General features: G+C 34.0%; 1 protein-coding gene across 5 annotated transcripts in view; it reads left to right on the plus strand.

The window, feature by feature from the left end:
- MCU (mitochondrial calcium uniporter) overlaps positions 1-17,599 on the plus strand; it is a 199,149-nt gene that overhangs the window by 160,455 nt on the left and 21,095 nt on the right. For all 5 annotated transcript variants that reach the window (XM_045522785.2, XM_074374177.1, XM_074374176.1 and 2 more), the window contains one exon: positions 4,603-4,672. In XM_045522785.2, the coding sequence (XP_045378741.1) occupies positions 4,603-4,672 (70 nt within the window). The remainder of the gene's footprint in view (positions 1-4,602; positions 4,673-17,599) is intronic.

A 17,599-nucleotide genomic window follows, 5' to 3' on the forward strand; every position in this document is an offset into this window, starting at 1 on the left:
ATTTGCCTGAATGCTTTTCTTTTTTTAACTTCTTGACATATTTTTTAAATGTTCAACATCAGTTAAGTATTTATTAAAATCTCTTTTCTTGTGATTTATTAAGAATATACAATTTAAAAAATATATTAAATCTAAGGGAGTCATGGAGTACAGTTTATAGAATACCCGTGTGTCTTTGGTCTCAAGCACTTATGTTCTTTTCCTCTTTTTTTCTTTTGTCTTTGTTTTGCTTTTGTTTGTTGTTATTATTGTTGCCATATTTCAAAGAAAAAAAGCAAAAACAAAATCATTTTTGTTTCTTTTGGCCTTATTATATTATAGGCTATTAGAAGGTTTAAAGAAAGCAAAGGACTTATGTGTGTGTTTGTGAACACTTAAGTAATATTTTGTCATTGCCAGTGTCATTATAGAAGTGACTGGGAAGGACTTTGGGAAAGTGAAATATCTCAAAACTACAGAGGTGGGGTTCTACAGCAAAGCTCAACAAACATTTTCTTAAAGGGCCATATGGTAAATATTTCAGGTTTTGTGGGCCACATGGTCTCTGTTGCAACTACTCACCTCTCCTGCAACTACACAACTACTCAATTCTGTTGTTGTAATATGAAAGTGGATAAATGAGCTGTAGATAATAAATAAATAAATGAGCTTGGTTGTGTTCTAGTAAAACTTCATTTACAAAAACAGGTACCTGCCCTGCCAACTGTGTTCTATAACATTCTAACAAATAATATTCATAAGCAGCCATGTATTTATGCATTTCTCTGCCCCACAAGACATCTTTTATTATTGTTGAGGATAATGTGTAAAAATCATAGAGGATAGAGGATTTCCTGTTTGAAAATGGCTTAGTAGATGTATACCAAAATATTCTCAGGTAAAGCAATATGATGATTGGAATTTCCTTTAAGATACTCTGGAAAAAACCTGGGTGGATATAGATGAACCATGTTAGACAAAATGTTGGTAAATACAGAAGCAGGTGATGGGTACGTGGAAGAAATTCATCACACTGTGCTCTCCCCTTCTGTCTATATTTTTAAAGTCCATATGAAAAAGCTGCTACTTAAATAAATAATGGCCCAGTAAAGGCAACACTTCCTCCCTTCTCTTGGAATCACTTTAAAATAGGTAAGAGAAGAAGAAACAGAAGTACAGGCTCCATTTTCAGCACAACCAGAGATCTCTGCAGTCCCAAAGCACAATATATGAGGAATGGCTGCCAGATCTCAGGAAGGTCAGATGAGGGTGTGAGATGACCCTGAGAGAGGACGCCTGTGATACGCTTGTCAATCTCCAACAAAGCTGAGAGAACTCAGTTCTCCAAAATAAGTAGCTGGCCTCACTTCTCCAAAGCAGCATTCTACCCTAACACTACGTACAAAGTCCTCAAGGAAAGATTAACTTAGGAATCTTGTGCCAATCTGAATAATCGTTCAATACGAAGGCAAAGAAGATTTTTTAACATGCCAAGCTTCAGGGAATTTAGCTCTCATGAGCCCTACCTCTGTAGGATGAAGTTAAGCCACCAAGAAATGAAAAGAAAAATGATAGTTAAAGTATTGGTAGTAAGCATGGAGTCCATTGATCTAGAAAATTAAGACTAAAACAAATGTGAAAATTAGGCTTTGCAGAGCAGAGTATGAATGTTTAAAACCTTGACAATGTAGTAATGATATAACTAACAAAAGTTGGAAGAGTGTGGGACAAAAATGATGTAAAGTGGTAGAAACCTCATGTTTTATAACAAGCTGTCAAAATATGTCATTTAAAACCAATGAATTCAGATAAAGAAGTATGTGGGGTTGAGGGGAGATATATAAATAGGTAGATGATAGATAGACAGACACTAAGAAAAATTATATAGTAAATAAATAAATACAGTAAATGAAAATGGATAGTAGAAGGGAGGGGAAATGACATAAATTCATCATTGCCCATAATAGAGATAGAAAATATATACAAATATATGTAAAAAAAATATATATATACACATATAAATACATATAGAGAGAGAACACCAGTTGACAGAATTGCCACTTTAAATTGGGTTGGCCAGAGCAGGCCTCATTCTGAAATGTGAGCAAAGATGTGAAGAAAGTGAGGGAGCCTGGTAGTTATCTGGAGAAACAGTATTCAAAGCAGAGGTGATAGCTGTCGCAAAGGTCCTGGAACAAGAGTATAGATCGTGCATACAAGAAGCAGCAAAGAGACTAGGGGCTAAAGCAGAATGACTGAGAAGCAGAGTGGTAGGAGGTGAAGTCAGAGAGGTAATAGGGTATCAGATAATATTGGGCCTTAAAGGCAGTTAAAAGAGCTTAGACTTTTTCTGAAATAACTACTAAAACAAAAAAATAAACTTCTGTATTATTATTAGAAGTACATGCATAACTAAAACAAAGCAAGCACAAGCCACTTAGTAAGCTATTTTTTAAGAAGAAAGAGCAGCGATAAAAGCAAAAAGCATAAAAATTTTGTAACAAAATTTGATAAATGAAAGGAGATCAAATATATGTTATATTAATAAGTATAAATAGCCTAAACTTTCCTATTAAAAGAATCCCAGATTAAATCCCAGAGAAAACTAGAGTCATTCCTTAAACAAAAAAACCAGGAAGAATAACAAAGTAAAGGATGGTCAAAAACAAAACAGGCACTTGCAAACTAAAAGAAAAAAATTGCAGGGGTCATGATCTTAATATTGGACAAAACTTAGTACAAAAAGCATTACATTAGGGAAGAGGACATAGAAGATCTGAATAAAGAAGACCTTAAAATGCTTCTCAGGAACACAGACTTAAATGGAAAGGCATAAAAGATTCTTTGGTAAAAAGATTAAAAAATCACATAGATATGATTTTCCTTATATTAATCCATGGAGTTGATAAGACACCAACTTCAAACAAAGCAAACAAAAAACTAGCTAACATTCATTGAGCACTTACTATATGCCAGGCACTGTTATAAATGCTTTATATGTATTAATCATTTAGACCTCACAGCAACTTTATGTGGTAGGTGCTACTATTATGCTTTGTCCATTCTTTGGTGAAGAAACTGAGACCCAAAGAGACTAATGAACTTGAAAAAGTTGCAGTTAGAGTAAAGTACTGAATCAGAATCTGAACTCAGGGGTGATTATATATTCTTGCTTTTAATCACTGTGTTATGTTGCTTTTAAAAGTAATGGGAGTGTGTGTGGGGGAGGGTATGTGTGTGTGTGTGTGTGTAACTAGATACACTGATTCTAAAGTTCACACTGAGAAACAAATAAGCAAGAATAGCCGGGAAATTCTTAAAGGACAGTAATAAGGGGGTAATAGCCCACCTTGCCAGATATAAAAATATAAAGCTAGAATGTTAAAACAATGTAATTACTAGGTCATGAGCAGATAGATCATTGGACAGAATAGAAATTCAGAAAAAGATCCAAATTCATAGAGGTATTTGGAAAATTATAAAGGAAGCATTTCAAATAAGAAGGAAATGAATTATTCAGTGTATGGGATAGCTGTGTTATAGGTAGAGGTAAGTTGGATTTCTACTTCTTAACTTTGACTAAAATTACTCCTAAATCTCATGTTCTGCATGCTCTCTCAAGTTTGTAGGAGGTGGAAATTAACAATACTCACAGGAATGATGTAAAAATCTGTTACACACCTTAGTCGTGTTAAGGTATGCATTGTCATAGAGTCCTAAATGATTTTTCTTTGGGCTGATGGAGTACCTGGCTCTGAGGCTAATTTTTCCTTCCTCCCCTCCCTCCCTCCCTCCCTCCCTCTCTTCCTTCCTCCCTTCCTTCCTTCGTCCCCTCCCTCCCCTCCCTTCCTTCCTTTCTTCCTTCCTTCCTTCCTTATTCTCTTTCCTTCTTGTCAGTTAATACCTTCTTTTCTTCCTCCTTTAACACTCTTTGTGGCTAGGAAAGTAAAATGTACAAAGGGATAATAAATTAAACATTTGGCAAGTCAGAAAATATCCAGCATTCTTTCTGAAACGTAGTTTAATTGTGAGAACCTAAATTCCAAACCTAAATCCACAATGACACTACTCTTTGAGGAGGTAGTAAAGGCAGAGGTTAGTGTGAGTTCCTTCTAACATGCAGAAAATAGTAGTGATTGATTACTTAAGGAGTGAAGTTGCCTGACCAAGTTTAAAAAAAAAAGACTAGATGTCTACCCAGTAACAGTAAACTTGTGATATAACTACTTAATAACTGTGTCATACCTAGTAAAGGACATGAAGGAAGTGCAGGTCTAAAAGCTAGCAAGAGGACCAAGAAGCAAGAAAGCTTAGTTTAGACTTGATAGCACTTAAACCCAGTATTTTGTACATAAAGAACTAGATGAAACAGCAGTTCGTGTGATATGTGTGTATGTAAATGTATTTGTATGAAATTTTGAAAACAAACCAAAATGTTCATCACTGTCATCTTAGGATGATAGGAGTTTGAGAGACTTCTTTTATCTGTATTTTTAAACTCTTCTCCAAAAATAAATATTATTTAAATAATTACAAAGCTGTTATTTGTTATATACATGCACATATGCATATAACATTTGTTGTTGTGTCCTGACAATGGATGTGTCTTTTTGTATTTTCTAGGTGCACCAGAGACTCTCTTCTTGGCAGAATTTGGGAGTTGTTTATTGCAGTACTGTTGTGCCCTCTGATGGTGAGTTTTGGCAAATCCATTTTTTATGTCTAATGCTTTTCTTTTCTTCTTTAACTCTTTGTAAGGTGGGCTTGGAGTCAGAAAGAGAACGGCAAGGAGGGGTATTAAAGAAGAAAGTTTGAATGAGGATCTAGTGAATTCAGAGGACAAATCAGGGAATAAAAGTTATAGACCCAACAGGTTTTCAGAGGTCACAGAATAATATTATCTACTCTTTTCATTTATGTTCTAAAATTGGCGAACCTGTTAATGCAAAGAGCACAGAAGCACCATCTTTGGCAGTTCCAGCCATTGAATTGTCATATTATGGATAATGATCAAACACTCCATCTCCTTCATGGCATCAGAGCCTAGAGAAGAAGCAATTCAAAGTCTGAAACCTGCTTCCTTTTCTTTTTCTGCTGCCTTTTTTCTTCCCTTAGACTCAGGGCTGTAATACTCTTCTTTGATGTGGGACAAAATGAACAGATGCTTAGGGACCATATACAGTTCTATGTAAAATTCTATGATGCTGCAAATTGGCAACAGGATCTAAGCTTTAGTTTTGTTTACAGTAGTGGAGGAGATATGTTTACAACTCTTCTTGTCAGTTCTTTTACCCAGCATTGTACATTTACAGTTTAGATTGTTTGCTTAGGGTTGACTGTTAAACATATTTTCTCTGTGTAAAGTTTAGTTTGATAGAGCTCTAACTTCAACCTTATAAACATTAATTCATAGGCATAGCAACCATTGAAAGAGCATCCTGAAAATTCACAGACACCTGAAATTGAAGAAGCTTCAGATGAGCCATTTGAAAGTCATAGGATCCCCTATTTTTAATCAGTATATGTATTTGCAGCATTATCAGAACCTCTCCCAAAGCTATTTAGTTATCTGAATATGCAGACAATATGTTCATATTTGCTAAATCCTCTAAACTTGGAGGAAATATCCATTTGTGATTACTCATTTGCCGTATGGTAAGGTTGAAAGGAAAAATAGTCCAGAATCAAAACAGTGAAAATAGCACCTGGCTTTCTTTTTCCTCTCTTAGAGACATAAAGAATTGATAAAGTGAAATCAGTATATAAATTTAAAAAAGCATTCCGCACTTGATTGTAGCTGAGGATAGTAGGTATGTCGTCTGCAGTCAGAATTCAGTATGTATACAGATGCCGGTACTTCCCATGTGACTGAGAGCCAGAGGACCATACCACCTTCCCATGGCACCTACTCTGCCTCCATAGGCCCCTCCAAAGCAGTAGGTGGGTATCACTCTTGCTCATAGCGCTGTCTTGGCCCATTAAACATCCAAAAGGGGCTGTTCACTTCTGTGCTAGCACCACTCCCAGGTCCAATTACCATCCTCCATTACCACTGCAGGGTGACATCATTGGATAGTTTCAATAAAGAGAGAATTTCTCTCAATATAAAAAATATTGCTCATAGTGCTGAATCCTCTCAGCTTTTGCTGAACTAGCAGCATTTCATTTAAAAAATTACTGCTTTTCTAATATTGTCTGAAATTTTCATATATTCAGTGTCAGTATGTATGTATTAAAATATTCAGTGGCAACTAAATCACACTGCAGCAGCACACTGGTGCCCTCAGTGGTTGTTATGATATTCAGTGGCATCTAATTTGAACTAATAAATTCATATTGAAATCTATATAATTAATTTTACCACATAATACAGTTACTATTATCTTACATACTAATCTGTATGGAAGTATTTCAGTAATGTAACGGGGGTACAGTTGTCCTGAGGTATCTGGCTGAATGATCATAAATGCTAGCATTTAGCCCCTATGTTGCAAGAGGGGTTGAAGGCAATATTTTTACAAAGGTAAAAGGATACACACTTAAAAAAAAAGTGGCTCCCAAAATTCCTACCATTACTGTTGCCTTTCTTAAGTAAACTAACTCATATTAGCTATCAAGAAATAGAAGCAGAAATCTGTTTCATTTGATGCAACTCAGTGTCCTTATTACCTGCAAAATATATACCTTTCTTATTTTGTACTTCTAAATTAATTTTACCTTAGGCTGGTATAGCATGTAAGAAAATTCTGCTTAATACACAGCCACTTAAGTAGAGTTTAGCCACCAGTAGTAAACATCTCTATCATCATTCATTGTTCCTTGTCATGACTGCTGGATCATATTCTACATCAAATGAGGACTTGACCCTCTTTTTTCTTAAGTGCAAAATCTAAAATACCACATTATGTAATTGTGATATTTATATCCCTAGTATATAATAGATATACCTAATACATACTGCCTCCAGTAATTGCTTGTTAATTGTATTATTTGACAAATCTTCTAGTTATGACTATGATAGCTGATATAAAATATACAGATTATCTGAAATGTTTAACATCCCTACCAAAGCAAACTAAAAGGTTCTTAATTTTTCTTGTGTTGTAAATAATTTTAAGGATCTGGTGAAAGCTCTAGATTCATTCTCTAGAAGAAAATTTATATATACATATAGGAAATTTTACCTATACTTTCTTAGTGATGTAGACTCTCAAACCAACTCATGGAATCCCTAGTCTCATGGACCTTAATCAAGAACTGCTTTGGCTACACTGTACACAGGTGCACTTGAACATCCCCGTACTCATGCCTATGTTCCCTTTCATGAGAGGCATTGTACTTAGAGGTTAAGGGACAAGCTTTGAAGTCAAGATTTGCATCCCAGTTCCACCACTTAACCACCTTTTAGCCTTAGGCAAAGTAATCAACTTCTTAAAACCTCCTTCCTTATCTGTAAAATGAAGATAGTAATAATTATCACCTCCAAGAGAAAAAAATTGTACTTATCCAACAGAAATAGTACTTATTCCTCAGAAACTTATTTTATAAAGAGTGTTTGTGGTAGTGTTAATGGCCCCTAATCTAAAATAATGTGGTTTGGGGCTTCTCATTTTAATTTCTCTGTGCTCCAGATCTTCAACTGTAAAGTGACTAATGAAATTTTTATAATTGTATGTTTTATACCTGTTTAAAGGCCTTCAAAGCCTTCGGGGGTTCCCCTTCATATTAATAAAGTTAAGGATGAGAATAATTCTTCTATAGACAGGGTGACTGTATACTTTATCATCCAACCCATGAAACTTTGCAGAATGAGAAGGGGATGGCCAGAGTTGTCCTGGCAACTTTAAATAGCATAAGGATACATGTCCACTATAGGTGAGCTACAGTAAGAGCAAGGAAGATAGTCTCTTTTGACTGCTTTCATTTCTCTATCCAGAAATGTAATGCTACTCAGATTAGCCCTGTATTAAGAATTGTAGAAAGTTGTGTTTATTTTGTAGTTAACAAAAGATGTAAGATTCCCCTTCAAAAATTGTTTGAGTTCAGATAATTTTAGTAAGGAACAGTTATTGAAAATTCTTGTTTAATAATAAATAATCATATGTTTAACTAACCCAAATATAGATACTATATATAAATTCTTAACCTAAGTAAGGTCTATGGATGGTTTGGGGAACTGGATATATGCCCCAATTTTTTCCTTTGGTTTTTGTCCTGTTACTTTTTTAAAAACTTTATTGATATATATTTTTTATATACCATAAAATTCATTTATCATCGTGCAAGCATCATAACAATCCAGCTTATCCAGCTTTTGACAACTTCCTTCACCCTAAAAATTCTCTTGTTCCTGTTTTGCAGTCAATTGCTGCTACCACCCTAAGCCCCAGGCAAACACTGATCTACTTTCTGTCTCTATAGTTAAACCTTTTCTAAAAATGTCATATAAATGGATTCATACACTATGTAGTCTTTTGCATCTAGCTTCTTTTACATATCCTGATGCCTTGAGGTTTATACATATTGTAGTATATATTGTAGTTTTTCATTTTTATTGCTGAGTGGTATTCTAGTATGTGGAAATAAACAAAATACACGTTTTGTTTATTCATTCCCCAAACGAAAGACATTTGGATTGTTTTCCATCTTGGACTATTAAGAGTAATGCCACTGTCAACATTTGCTTGTAAGTCTTTGTATGGACATATGTTTTCATTTCTCTTGGGAAGATACTTAGGAGTGAAATGACTGGGTCATATGTTAAATGTGTGCATAACTTTTTAAGCAACTGCAGAACTATTTTCCAAAGTGATTGTACCACTTTGCATTCCTACCATAAATTTGTAAGTGTTCCAGTTTCCCCACATCCTCCCCAATACTTGGTGTGGTCCAATCTTCTTGATTATAAACATTCTCGTGGATTTGTAGTATTATTTCATTGAGGTTTTAATTTGCATTTCACTGATGACTGAGATGTTGAGCATCTTTTAATGTGCTTGTTAACCATTCAGATATTTTCTTTAATGAAGTACCCAAACTTTTCGCCCATTTAAAAAAAGTGATTGTCTTCTTAATATTGACATGTAAAGGTTCTTTTATGTAGAGTTTTTCCTATTACTTTTAAAATAGTTTTGGGGAAAGGGAAGATTTTTTTTTTAAATCATGTTTTGTTATTAATGGCCATTCTTACACACAGTTGAAAATTCTGTAATTATTGTCATCATCATATTGAGGGCACAAACATCCCACCACTATGTTTAATTCCAACTTTTCAAAACTTGACAGCAAAAAAAAAAAAAAAAAAAAAAAAGAACGTAATGAAACTACTTAATCACCAAAAATGATAGAACAAAAAGCCTGTATTTTAATGTGGGCAGAGTTCTCACCAACCTAAATGTGAAGTTAGGGAAAACAGAAACACTCTTTTATTTTCCCATTTTAAAAATATGTCCTACAGTTTGAATTATTTTTGGAAGTAGAAGTTTCAGTTTGAAAATACGAAAATATGGTTGAACTTGTTTCACCACAAAAGCCTTTTTTTGAAAGAGTCTGTATGCTTGACTTTCACATTGCCAAGAAAAGCAGCCATGTGAACTTGGAAAGACGTTTAAGCTTGGTGTACTAACAGTATTTAAACTGTCTTAGCGTGGTGCAGAAGTAAATTTATGTCAAATCTCAGATGATGTCATCCATTTTAGGTTTGCTATCATTCATTTCAATATTTTGAAGTAGGTTTTGAGGGAATGGAAACTCTCCCATTTCCCTCCAGAACACAACTTGCTAAAGCTACTGATACTGCTCTAAAGAATTAGTTTCTAGTTTTTATCTCTTAATATGCATATTAACACAAAGAAAAATCCTGAATATGTGATCTCCTGTGGAAATTATAAAAACTGTTAACATGAGTGGCTATCACCATCTTTGAAAGAGTGTTAAATATCTTTTCCAAAATAACTATCAGAAGAAATTTTTTTTTACTCTAAAGAAGATTTTGGTACTCTGTGAACAGATGGCATATCTTCCAAACTTAGCAACATGCATGCTTGTACTGCCTCAGAGAAGAAAGGAGCTCTACCCATTGCAATTATGCATTGGTTTTTTTTCATCAGCACGTAATGGCATTGAAGACTTCCAAAAGCCCTAAAAGAAGCCTTGGCTGCTACCACAGAAATAGTCACTATTCTGAGAACAAGATTTTATGAGAAAAAGAATCACAATAGAAATTTTTCCTTTGCTAGGTTAAACTCTGGACAGGAGTTTTGCTTTTTAAGAGAAGAGAGTTTATTACAAGGAAGAGTTTAGTTATGACTTGATTTACTTGGGGATATTTGGGCCTTTATGAGTGAACATAACTATTCCAATTCAAGACTGAACAGTCATTATTATGGATTTGGTAGAAAAATCATGAGCCCTTTTTAACCAAGCTGTAGCTCTGAAGTAGGCAAAAGTAGACAACCTTGTGAATTTTCTAGCTGCTGGAGGAAGTTGTTCTGTAGGCTAGTCATGAATGGAAAGCCTTGTCAGTTCCTCTGGAGTTTTCTCTTTAGAAAAACCTTAGAGCTCTTGCAGATTATCTCCACCCAGAAACCTTAAAATTGTAATTTGGATTTGTAATCCTTTTACTTGTGATATTGTATCAAAACAGTGAGTGATAAGAATTCAATTTTAAGAGTCTTAGAGAAATCTTAGGTTCCTTGCACACACCTAGCATCGTCTGGCAAAGTAAGCTATGGGAGCTGTGATTATATTTGTTACCACATACCTTTCCCGAGTCTCAGAGTTTTCACAACTTCTTTTCATTAAAACAGAAAGGCATAACCTTCTTAGATACTAAAGATGATATTCAAGTCACCATATCCAAAAACCAGGCCATCATGTGACTTCTTTATTCAAGCCAAACAGTAGCAGCCTTGTAATTGAAATGTTCTTTTGTATAGAATTAAATTTTAGTTTCTGTTTTAGTTTGTAAAATTTTAAAATTTATTTTAAACAACAGAAAATGGCCATTGATTTTGGTTTAAAATGAGGGAAAATGCTTCGGTTTTTATAAATACTGATTTTTTTTTTAAATATGGCAATGTAGTAGTCTGCTCAGGCTGCCATAACAAGAAACTATAGACTAGGTGGCTTAAACAAAAAATATACATACATTTTCTCATAGTTTTGGAGGCTAGAAATCCAAGATCAGAGTGCTAGCATGGTTAAGTTCTGGCAAGACCTCTATTTCTAGCTGGCAGATGGCTACCTTCTCATTGTTCTCACATGATGGGGAGATCACTTACTCTTCTTATAAAGCCACAGCCCAATCAGATTAGGGCCCAACCCTTATCTTCTCCTTTAACCTTAATTAGCTCCTAAAGACCCTATCTCCATATAGTCACATTGGGAATTAGAGCTTCAACATACAAATTTTGAGAGATTGCAGTTCAGTCCGTAGCAGGTAATATGAAAGAAATCATTTTCCAATGCAATAAAATTAATTGTATCTAAAATTTTTTGTATATAAATTATTTGAATTTTTACAAGAAATAGTCTAAGGGGGAAATCCATACCTTCTTCAGATTCTCAAAGAGGTCAATTATCCAAAAATACCAAGGAACATGGAATTGATTTGTATAACTTATACTCTTTTTCCCCTTGTTGTTCTCAGTGGAACAAGTCATTTTTGTTCTCTTGAGGTTTAAAGACATGATTGGAAATTTTCTGATGGGAATTTATATGATTTTAGACTTTGGGTTTTAAGACTTTAAATTTTAGAAAGCAAAAGAAATTATTGAAGCAGGCATTTTCATATACTCTCATTGAATCTTCTCAGCAGCCTTGTGAAATACTAGAATTGCTACATTATAGGGGAGGAAACTGAGACACAGGCATATTCAGTAACTTACACTTGCATTCAAGGTGTCTTCTGTGGTAGAACTTGAGTTTTGAAATCTGTCCATCATTTTTCTGCTACACTTTGCTGTCTGTACTTTAGAATTGTAGTCTGCTTTTCACCACTCAGAAATTAACGTAGGCCAAGGATCAAGGTTTAATGAAGTTATCTTTATAGCAGTACCATCAAAATCATTATTCTTAAAAAGAAAAAATGTAGAACACTATATTAGGACAGAATCTCATTTTTACAAAAACAAAGTAAAATAGCTACTTCTTAGTGGGATAAGTAGATGTATGAAAGGAAGCAGATGACCTTTTACTTAGCACAAATGCTTTTGGTATTTATGAGAAATTATTTTTTTGAAAGTCAGATAAGCTTTTTGTTATTCCAAATATACAAAGATATATACCTCACAGACCTGATGAGGAGGAAGTCACGATTAGTTTTGGTGTCGAAAAGTGAGGAGTCGGCAGATCCACAAGAAAGATGATAACTGAGACAGTTGGGGAGGTTGGACAGGAGTGAACAGGTGGATATAGGTAAAATCATCCCAAGCAGAGAGAAGAACACATGTAAAAGTCCTGAAATGTGACATGAGCTACAAGTAGTTCAGATATTTCTTGAGCATCAAATGCAGGAAAGTGGAGAGTTTAACCTGAAGAGTTAGACAGGGGTCACATGATGCAAAGCCTTACTGTGTTGTGCCAGAGAGTTTGAACATTATTCTCTAGGCAATGGGGAAGCTCTGGAGGATTTACATTAGATCTAGTGACAATGTAGAGAGTATAATGGTTGGAGGAGAGCTGGAGAAGCTGTTCAGAGGGTGTGGCTTCTAAGGTGTCCAAGAAAGATGATAGACTTGTATCAAGTGTTGGTAACAGGGCTGAAGAGTCAAAAGAGATCTAAGAGGTAGAATCAAAAGGATTTGGAGAGGGAGGGAAAAGGAGTAGTTAAGATGATTTCCCAGGTTTCTGGTTGAAGCACCTGGTTAAAGAATGGTGAAAGAGTAAAAGATTTGCAGGGAAATAACAAATTCAATGGGGACTATTTAGGTTTGAGGTTTCTATCGAACATCCAAGTAGAGATATTGAGTAGACTCCTAGGCATACAAGTCAGGAAATCATAAAAGAGGTCCAAGCTGGAGATGGAAGGGTAGGAGTCTTCATCCTATAACTGAAGCCCTGACAGTGGAAGAGAAGGAAGCTGAGAGTGAGAGGTAGGAGGATGAAAAGCAGGCCTGAGGCCTTGACATTTACTAATTAGGAGAAGGAAGAGGACAAGCTGATGAAAGAGGCCAAAAAGAAATGGCCAGAAAGGGGACTGTCTGATCTAGAAAACTGAGTAATAATTGATAGTGAAAGTGAGAGAAAATCACTTAGAAGTTAAATTGATGAAGTTTCCTAACTGGATTCTTGAAAGGGAAGAGAGAGGATGGAGTCAATAATTACTTCAGAGTTTCTGGTTTGAGTACTGTCATCAACTGATGTGAGGAATACTGGATGCAAAGCAGGTATGAGGGTGAGAAATTAATTATTTTCATAAACAGATTTTAAAGAACCAGAATTAATGAAAGGTACGTAGGTTGTACTGCTATTTAACATAAGACTAATCATACCATATGTTAAAATATTTATAACTTTAAGGATTTTCACAACTTTTATCATTTAAGCCTTGTAATAACTTCACAAAAATGTGTTTACATAGTTCCACAGAGAGAGATTCAGTTGTACAAATGCTAATTCACCTTAGGTTCACAATGAAATATATAGTTAATTTCATTAAATTAATTTACACTACAGGTTAGAAAGACGCAAACACAAACTACTAAAGTTATGATTCTCTAATTGGGCTTTCTTATATTGAAATGAAAAGGTATTATCTACATAAATATTTATGTGTTTTTCAAAAGGAGTATTCTTCAAATGATAATACATGAGAGATTTAACATTTTTAATATATCATGAATAATTTAAAGAAATTTTAAATTGTCTATTTTACATATTTAAGTAAACTCCCAGGATATTTTTGCCATAATGTATAAGCAAGGGCCTTACTATCACCAAAATAATATTTAATTTATTCTATTAAAATGATAATCTTATATTTTATCTAATACATCATAATTTAATGAAAAAGGATATGGACTTTTGGAATTAAATGAATACAGAAGTGAGTATCAAAAATAGATTTTTTGAAGGTATCTATGAATGAAACTAATAAAATCTGTAAGGCATCTATTGAGAGGAATAAACTTTATTGAAGGACATGAAAAAAGATAGGGATAAATGCAGAATTATAATATGTTAATGAACATGAAGACAACATTATAACAATTTTCAGTTTCCTCCACGTGAATTTGTAAACTCAGTGCAATGCTAATGTAAACCTCAACAGGAACTAATAAACTTATTCAAAAATTTATATGAAAGAATAAAACTATACAGGTACCTAAGATAAATTTGGAGTAGAAGGGGAAAAGAGATTTATCTAAACTACATATTAAGATGCATTTTTAAAACCGTAATAATCAAAACAGTGAAGTATTGGTACAGGGAAGATTGTAGGATCAGACTAGAGAAACCTTGCATATATGGAAATTTGACATATGATAGGATTAGCATTGTAAATCAGGAGAAAGGGCAGAGTATTCAATCCATCGTGCTGTTATGATTGATTTCTTTCCTCGCAAAAGTAAGCTCCAGGTGGCATAAGGAGTAAAGTGTGAAACAACTCTAAAAGGAAAAAAAAAGTTTGGCCAAATTTACATCAGAAACTAAAATGTGCCTCAAAAAAAAAAACTGTTAGAAATAATAAATGAGTTCAGTAAAGTTGCAGGATACAAAATTAATATATAGAAATCTGTATCTGTTGAATTTCTGTACACTAACAATGAACTATCAGAAAAAGAAATTAAGAAAATGATCTCATTTACAGTTGCATCAAAAAGAATAAAATACCTAGGAATAAATCTAACCAAGGAGATAAATACTTGTACTCAGAAAATTATAAGACATTAATGAAAGGAATTCAAGATGACATGAACAAATGGAAAGATATACCATGCTCATGGATTAGAAGAATAAATCTTGTTAAAATTATCATACTCCCCAAGGTAATCTACAAATTCAAGGCAATCCCTATCAAAATACCAATGGCATTTTTCATAGAACTAGAACAAATAATTCTAAACTTTGTATGGAAACACAAAAGGCCCTAAATAGCCAAACAATCTTGAGAAAGAAGAACAAAGCTGGAGGTATCACAGTTCCTGATTTCAGATGATACTACAAAGCTACAGTAATCAAGACAGTGTAGTCCTGGCACAAAAACAGACACATAGATCAGTGGAACAGAATAGCAGAAATAAGCCCATACTTACATGGTCAATTCATCTATAACACAGGAGGCAAAAAAATATAGTGGGGAAAAGACAGCCTCTTCTATAAATGATGTTGGGGAAACTGCAAAGCTATGTGTCAGAGAATCAAAATGGACTACTTTCTCACAATATATGTATAAAATAAACTCAAAATGGGTTAAAGACATAAATGTAAGACCCAAAACCACAAAACTCGTAAAAGAAAACATAGGCAGTATACTCTTTGACATCAGTCTTAGGAATAATTTTTTTTTGGATGTCTCCTCAGGCAAGGGAAACAAAAGCAAAAATAAACAAATAGGACCAAATCAAACTCAAAAGTTTTTGCACAGCAAAGGAAAACTATCAACAAACTGAAAAGACACCCTTCTGAATAGAAGATACCTGCATATCTTGATATATCTGATAAGAGATTTGTATCCAAATTTGTCTTATACAACTCAACATAAAAAAAAAAAAGAAGAAAACCTGATTTTAAAAATGAGCAAAGGACCTGAACAGACATTTTTTCCAAAGAAGACATACAGATGGCCAACAGACACATGAAAAGATGCTCAATATCACTCATCATCAGGGGAATGCAAATCAAAACTACCGTGAGATATCACTCACACTTGTCAGAATGGCTATTATCAAAAAGACAAGAAATAACAAGTATCGGTGAGGATGTTGAGGAGAGGGAGCCCTCGTGCACTATTGGTGGGAATATAAATTGATATGGCCCCTGTGGAAATCAGTATGGAGGTTCCTCAAAAAATTAAAAACACAATCACCATATGATTAAGCAATTCTACTTTCAGGTATTTTTCCAAAGAAAACAAAAACACTAATTTGAGAAGATATATGCATCCCTATGTTCATTTTAGCAGTATTTATAATAGCCAAGAAAATGGCAACCTAAGTGTCCATCCATAGGTGAATGAATAAAGAAGAGGTGATGTATATACAATAGCATATTACACAGCCATACAAAAGAATGCCATTTTGCCATTTGGGACAACATGGATGGAGCTTAGGAACATCATCTAACTTTGCTGGACTTCGTTGCTCTGACTGTAGAAGATGGGCATTAGTCTGTATGATTTCTCTGGCCCTTCCACCACTAAAATTCTGTTATTATATTTTACATTCTTGATGCAGAATATTACAGAGAAAGGGAAGAAGAGAAATATATGATGGCCAGATCATAAGCCACTGGGATCATCTATCATGTAATGTAAAATTCAGCAATAAGTATCTCTGCAGAAAATACCCTAAAAATGCTTCTTTATTGTACCAGTTCTCTTTCATAAGTTCTTAAGATATATACAGTCATGTTCATTAAATGATATATTTTGGAAGTGATTTTGCTTATTATTTTGAACACCAACTAAATTTCCTACTATGCATTTTATAAGCTTCTTTTTAAATAATTAGCTAAATAACAAGCATTTGTATTATATGACTTTTTCTGTACCTGATGCTTCAAAGGCAGAGTCTTTTTTAAATTTATTACATCTTCAACCCCAAATGTCTGTTGTCCTTGCACTTCTCTTCTTACTCTGGAAAATTCCTTGCCTTTTTATTTTTATGCCTAAGTCAATTGTTATGTTCTGTCTCTCACTATTTATATCGGATGCCCCATAATCTCTAGGTTTCTTTAAAGCACACTGCTGTGGAACATACTTAGATTGTTTCTTATTTATTGAAATAGAAATCAAAGCAAAAGATTTTTTTAAACCAACCAAAAAAATCACTTGATGCAATTTACACTTTAAAAGAATATGTGTCTTTAGAGAATAGTAGCTGACAGCTGTCATTAGTTTGTAAATCCCATTGTGACTTCACTACCACCAGAAGCTATTTTGTATACTGTTAAACTTGAGGAACTTTGATAAATTGTTATTCTTTGGTTGCAAACAAGAAGTCTGACATTTACATTACAATCTAGTATGTGGGAAAGAAGGAGACCTGGGAATTTATTTCAAAAGCAGTATTATAATAAAAGTTTGTCAGTTCTGAAATGTTCTATCCATGCAGAATTTCTCAAAGCTTTCATATTTAATTCCTTTTAAAGGCTTCATGATCTCTAAAGGAAAAGGTTAAACTGGGTGATAAAGCCCTTAATTTGCTCTCTTGACTTTGTCTCAGTTATTTCAAAACAGTAACTCCTAAGCACTTACCTGTGAAACTGATCTATTAGTGCAGTCTTCCATATTTGGTGTGTTTAAGATTAACAGATTTCTGTCTTTTACTTAAATTCAACTCTGCCTACTTCTTGAAATCTGTGGTTGAATCTTTTTTTTTTTTTTCACATATAGAAAGAGGACTGGATTGGGAAAACAACAAGTAGACAAGTTTTGTTTTGTTTTTGTTTTCTGGGG

Source organism: Camelus bactrianus, chromosome 11 (assembly GCF_048773025.1).
Source record: "Camelus bactrianus isolate YW-2024 breed Bactrian camel chromosome 11, ASM4877302v1, whole genome shotgun sequence".
Taxonomy (NCBI): domain Eukaryota; kingdom Metazoa; phylum Chordata; class Mammalia; order Artiodactyla; family Camelidae; genus Camelus; species Camelus bactrianus.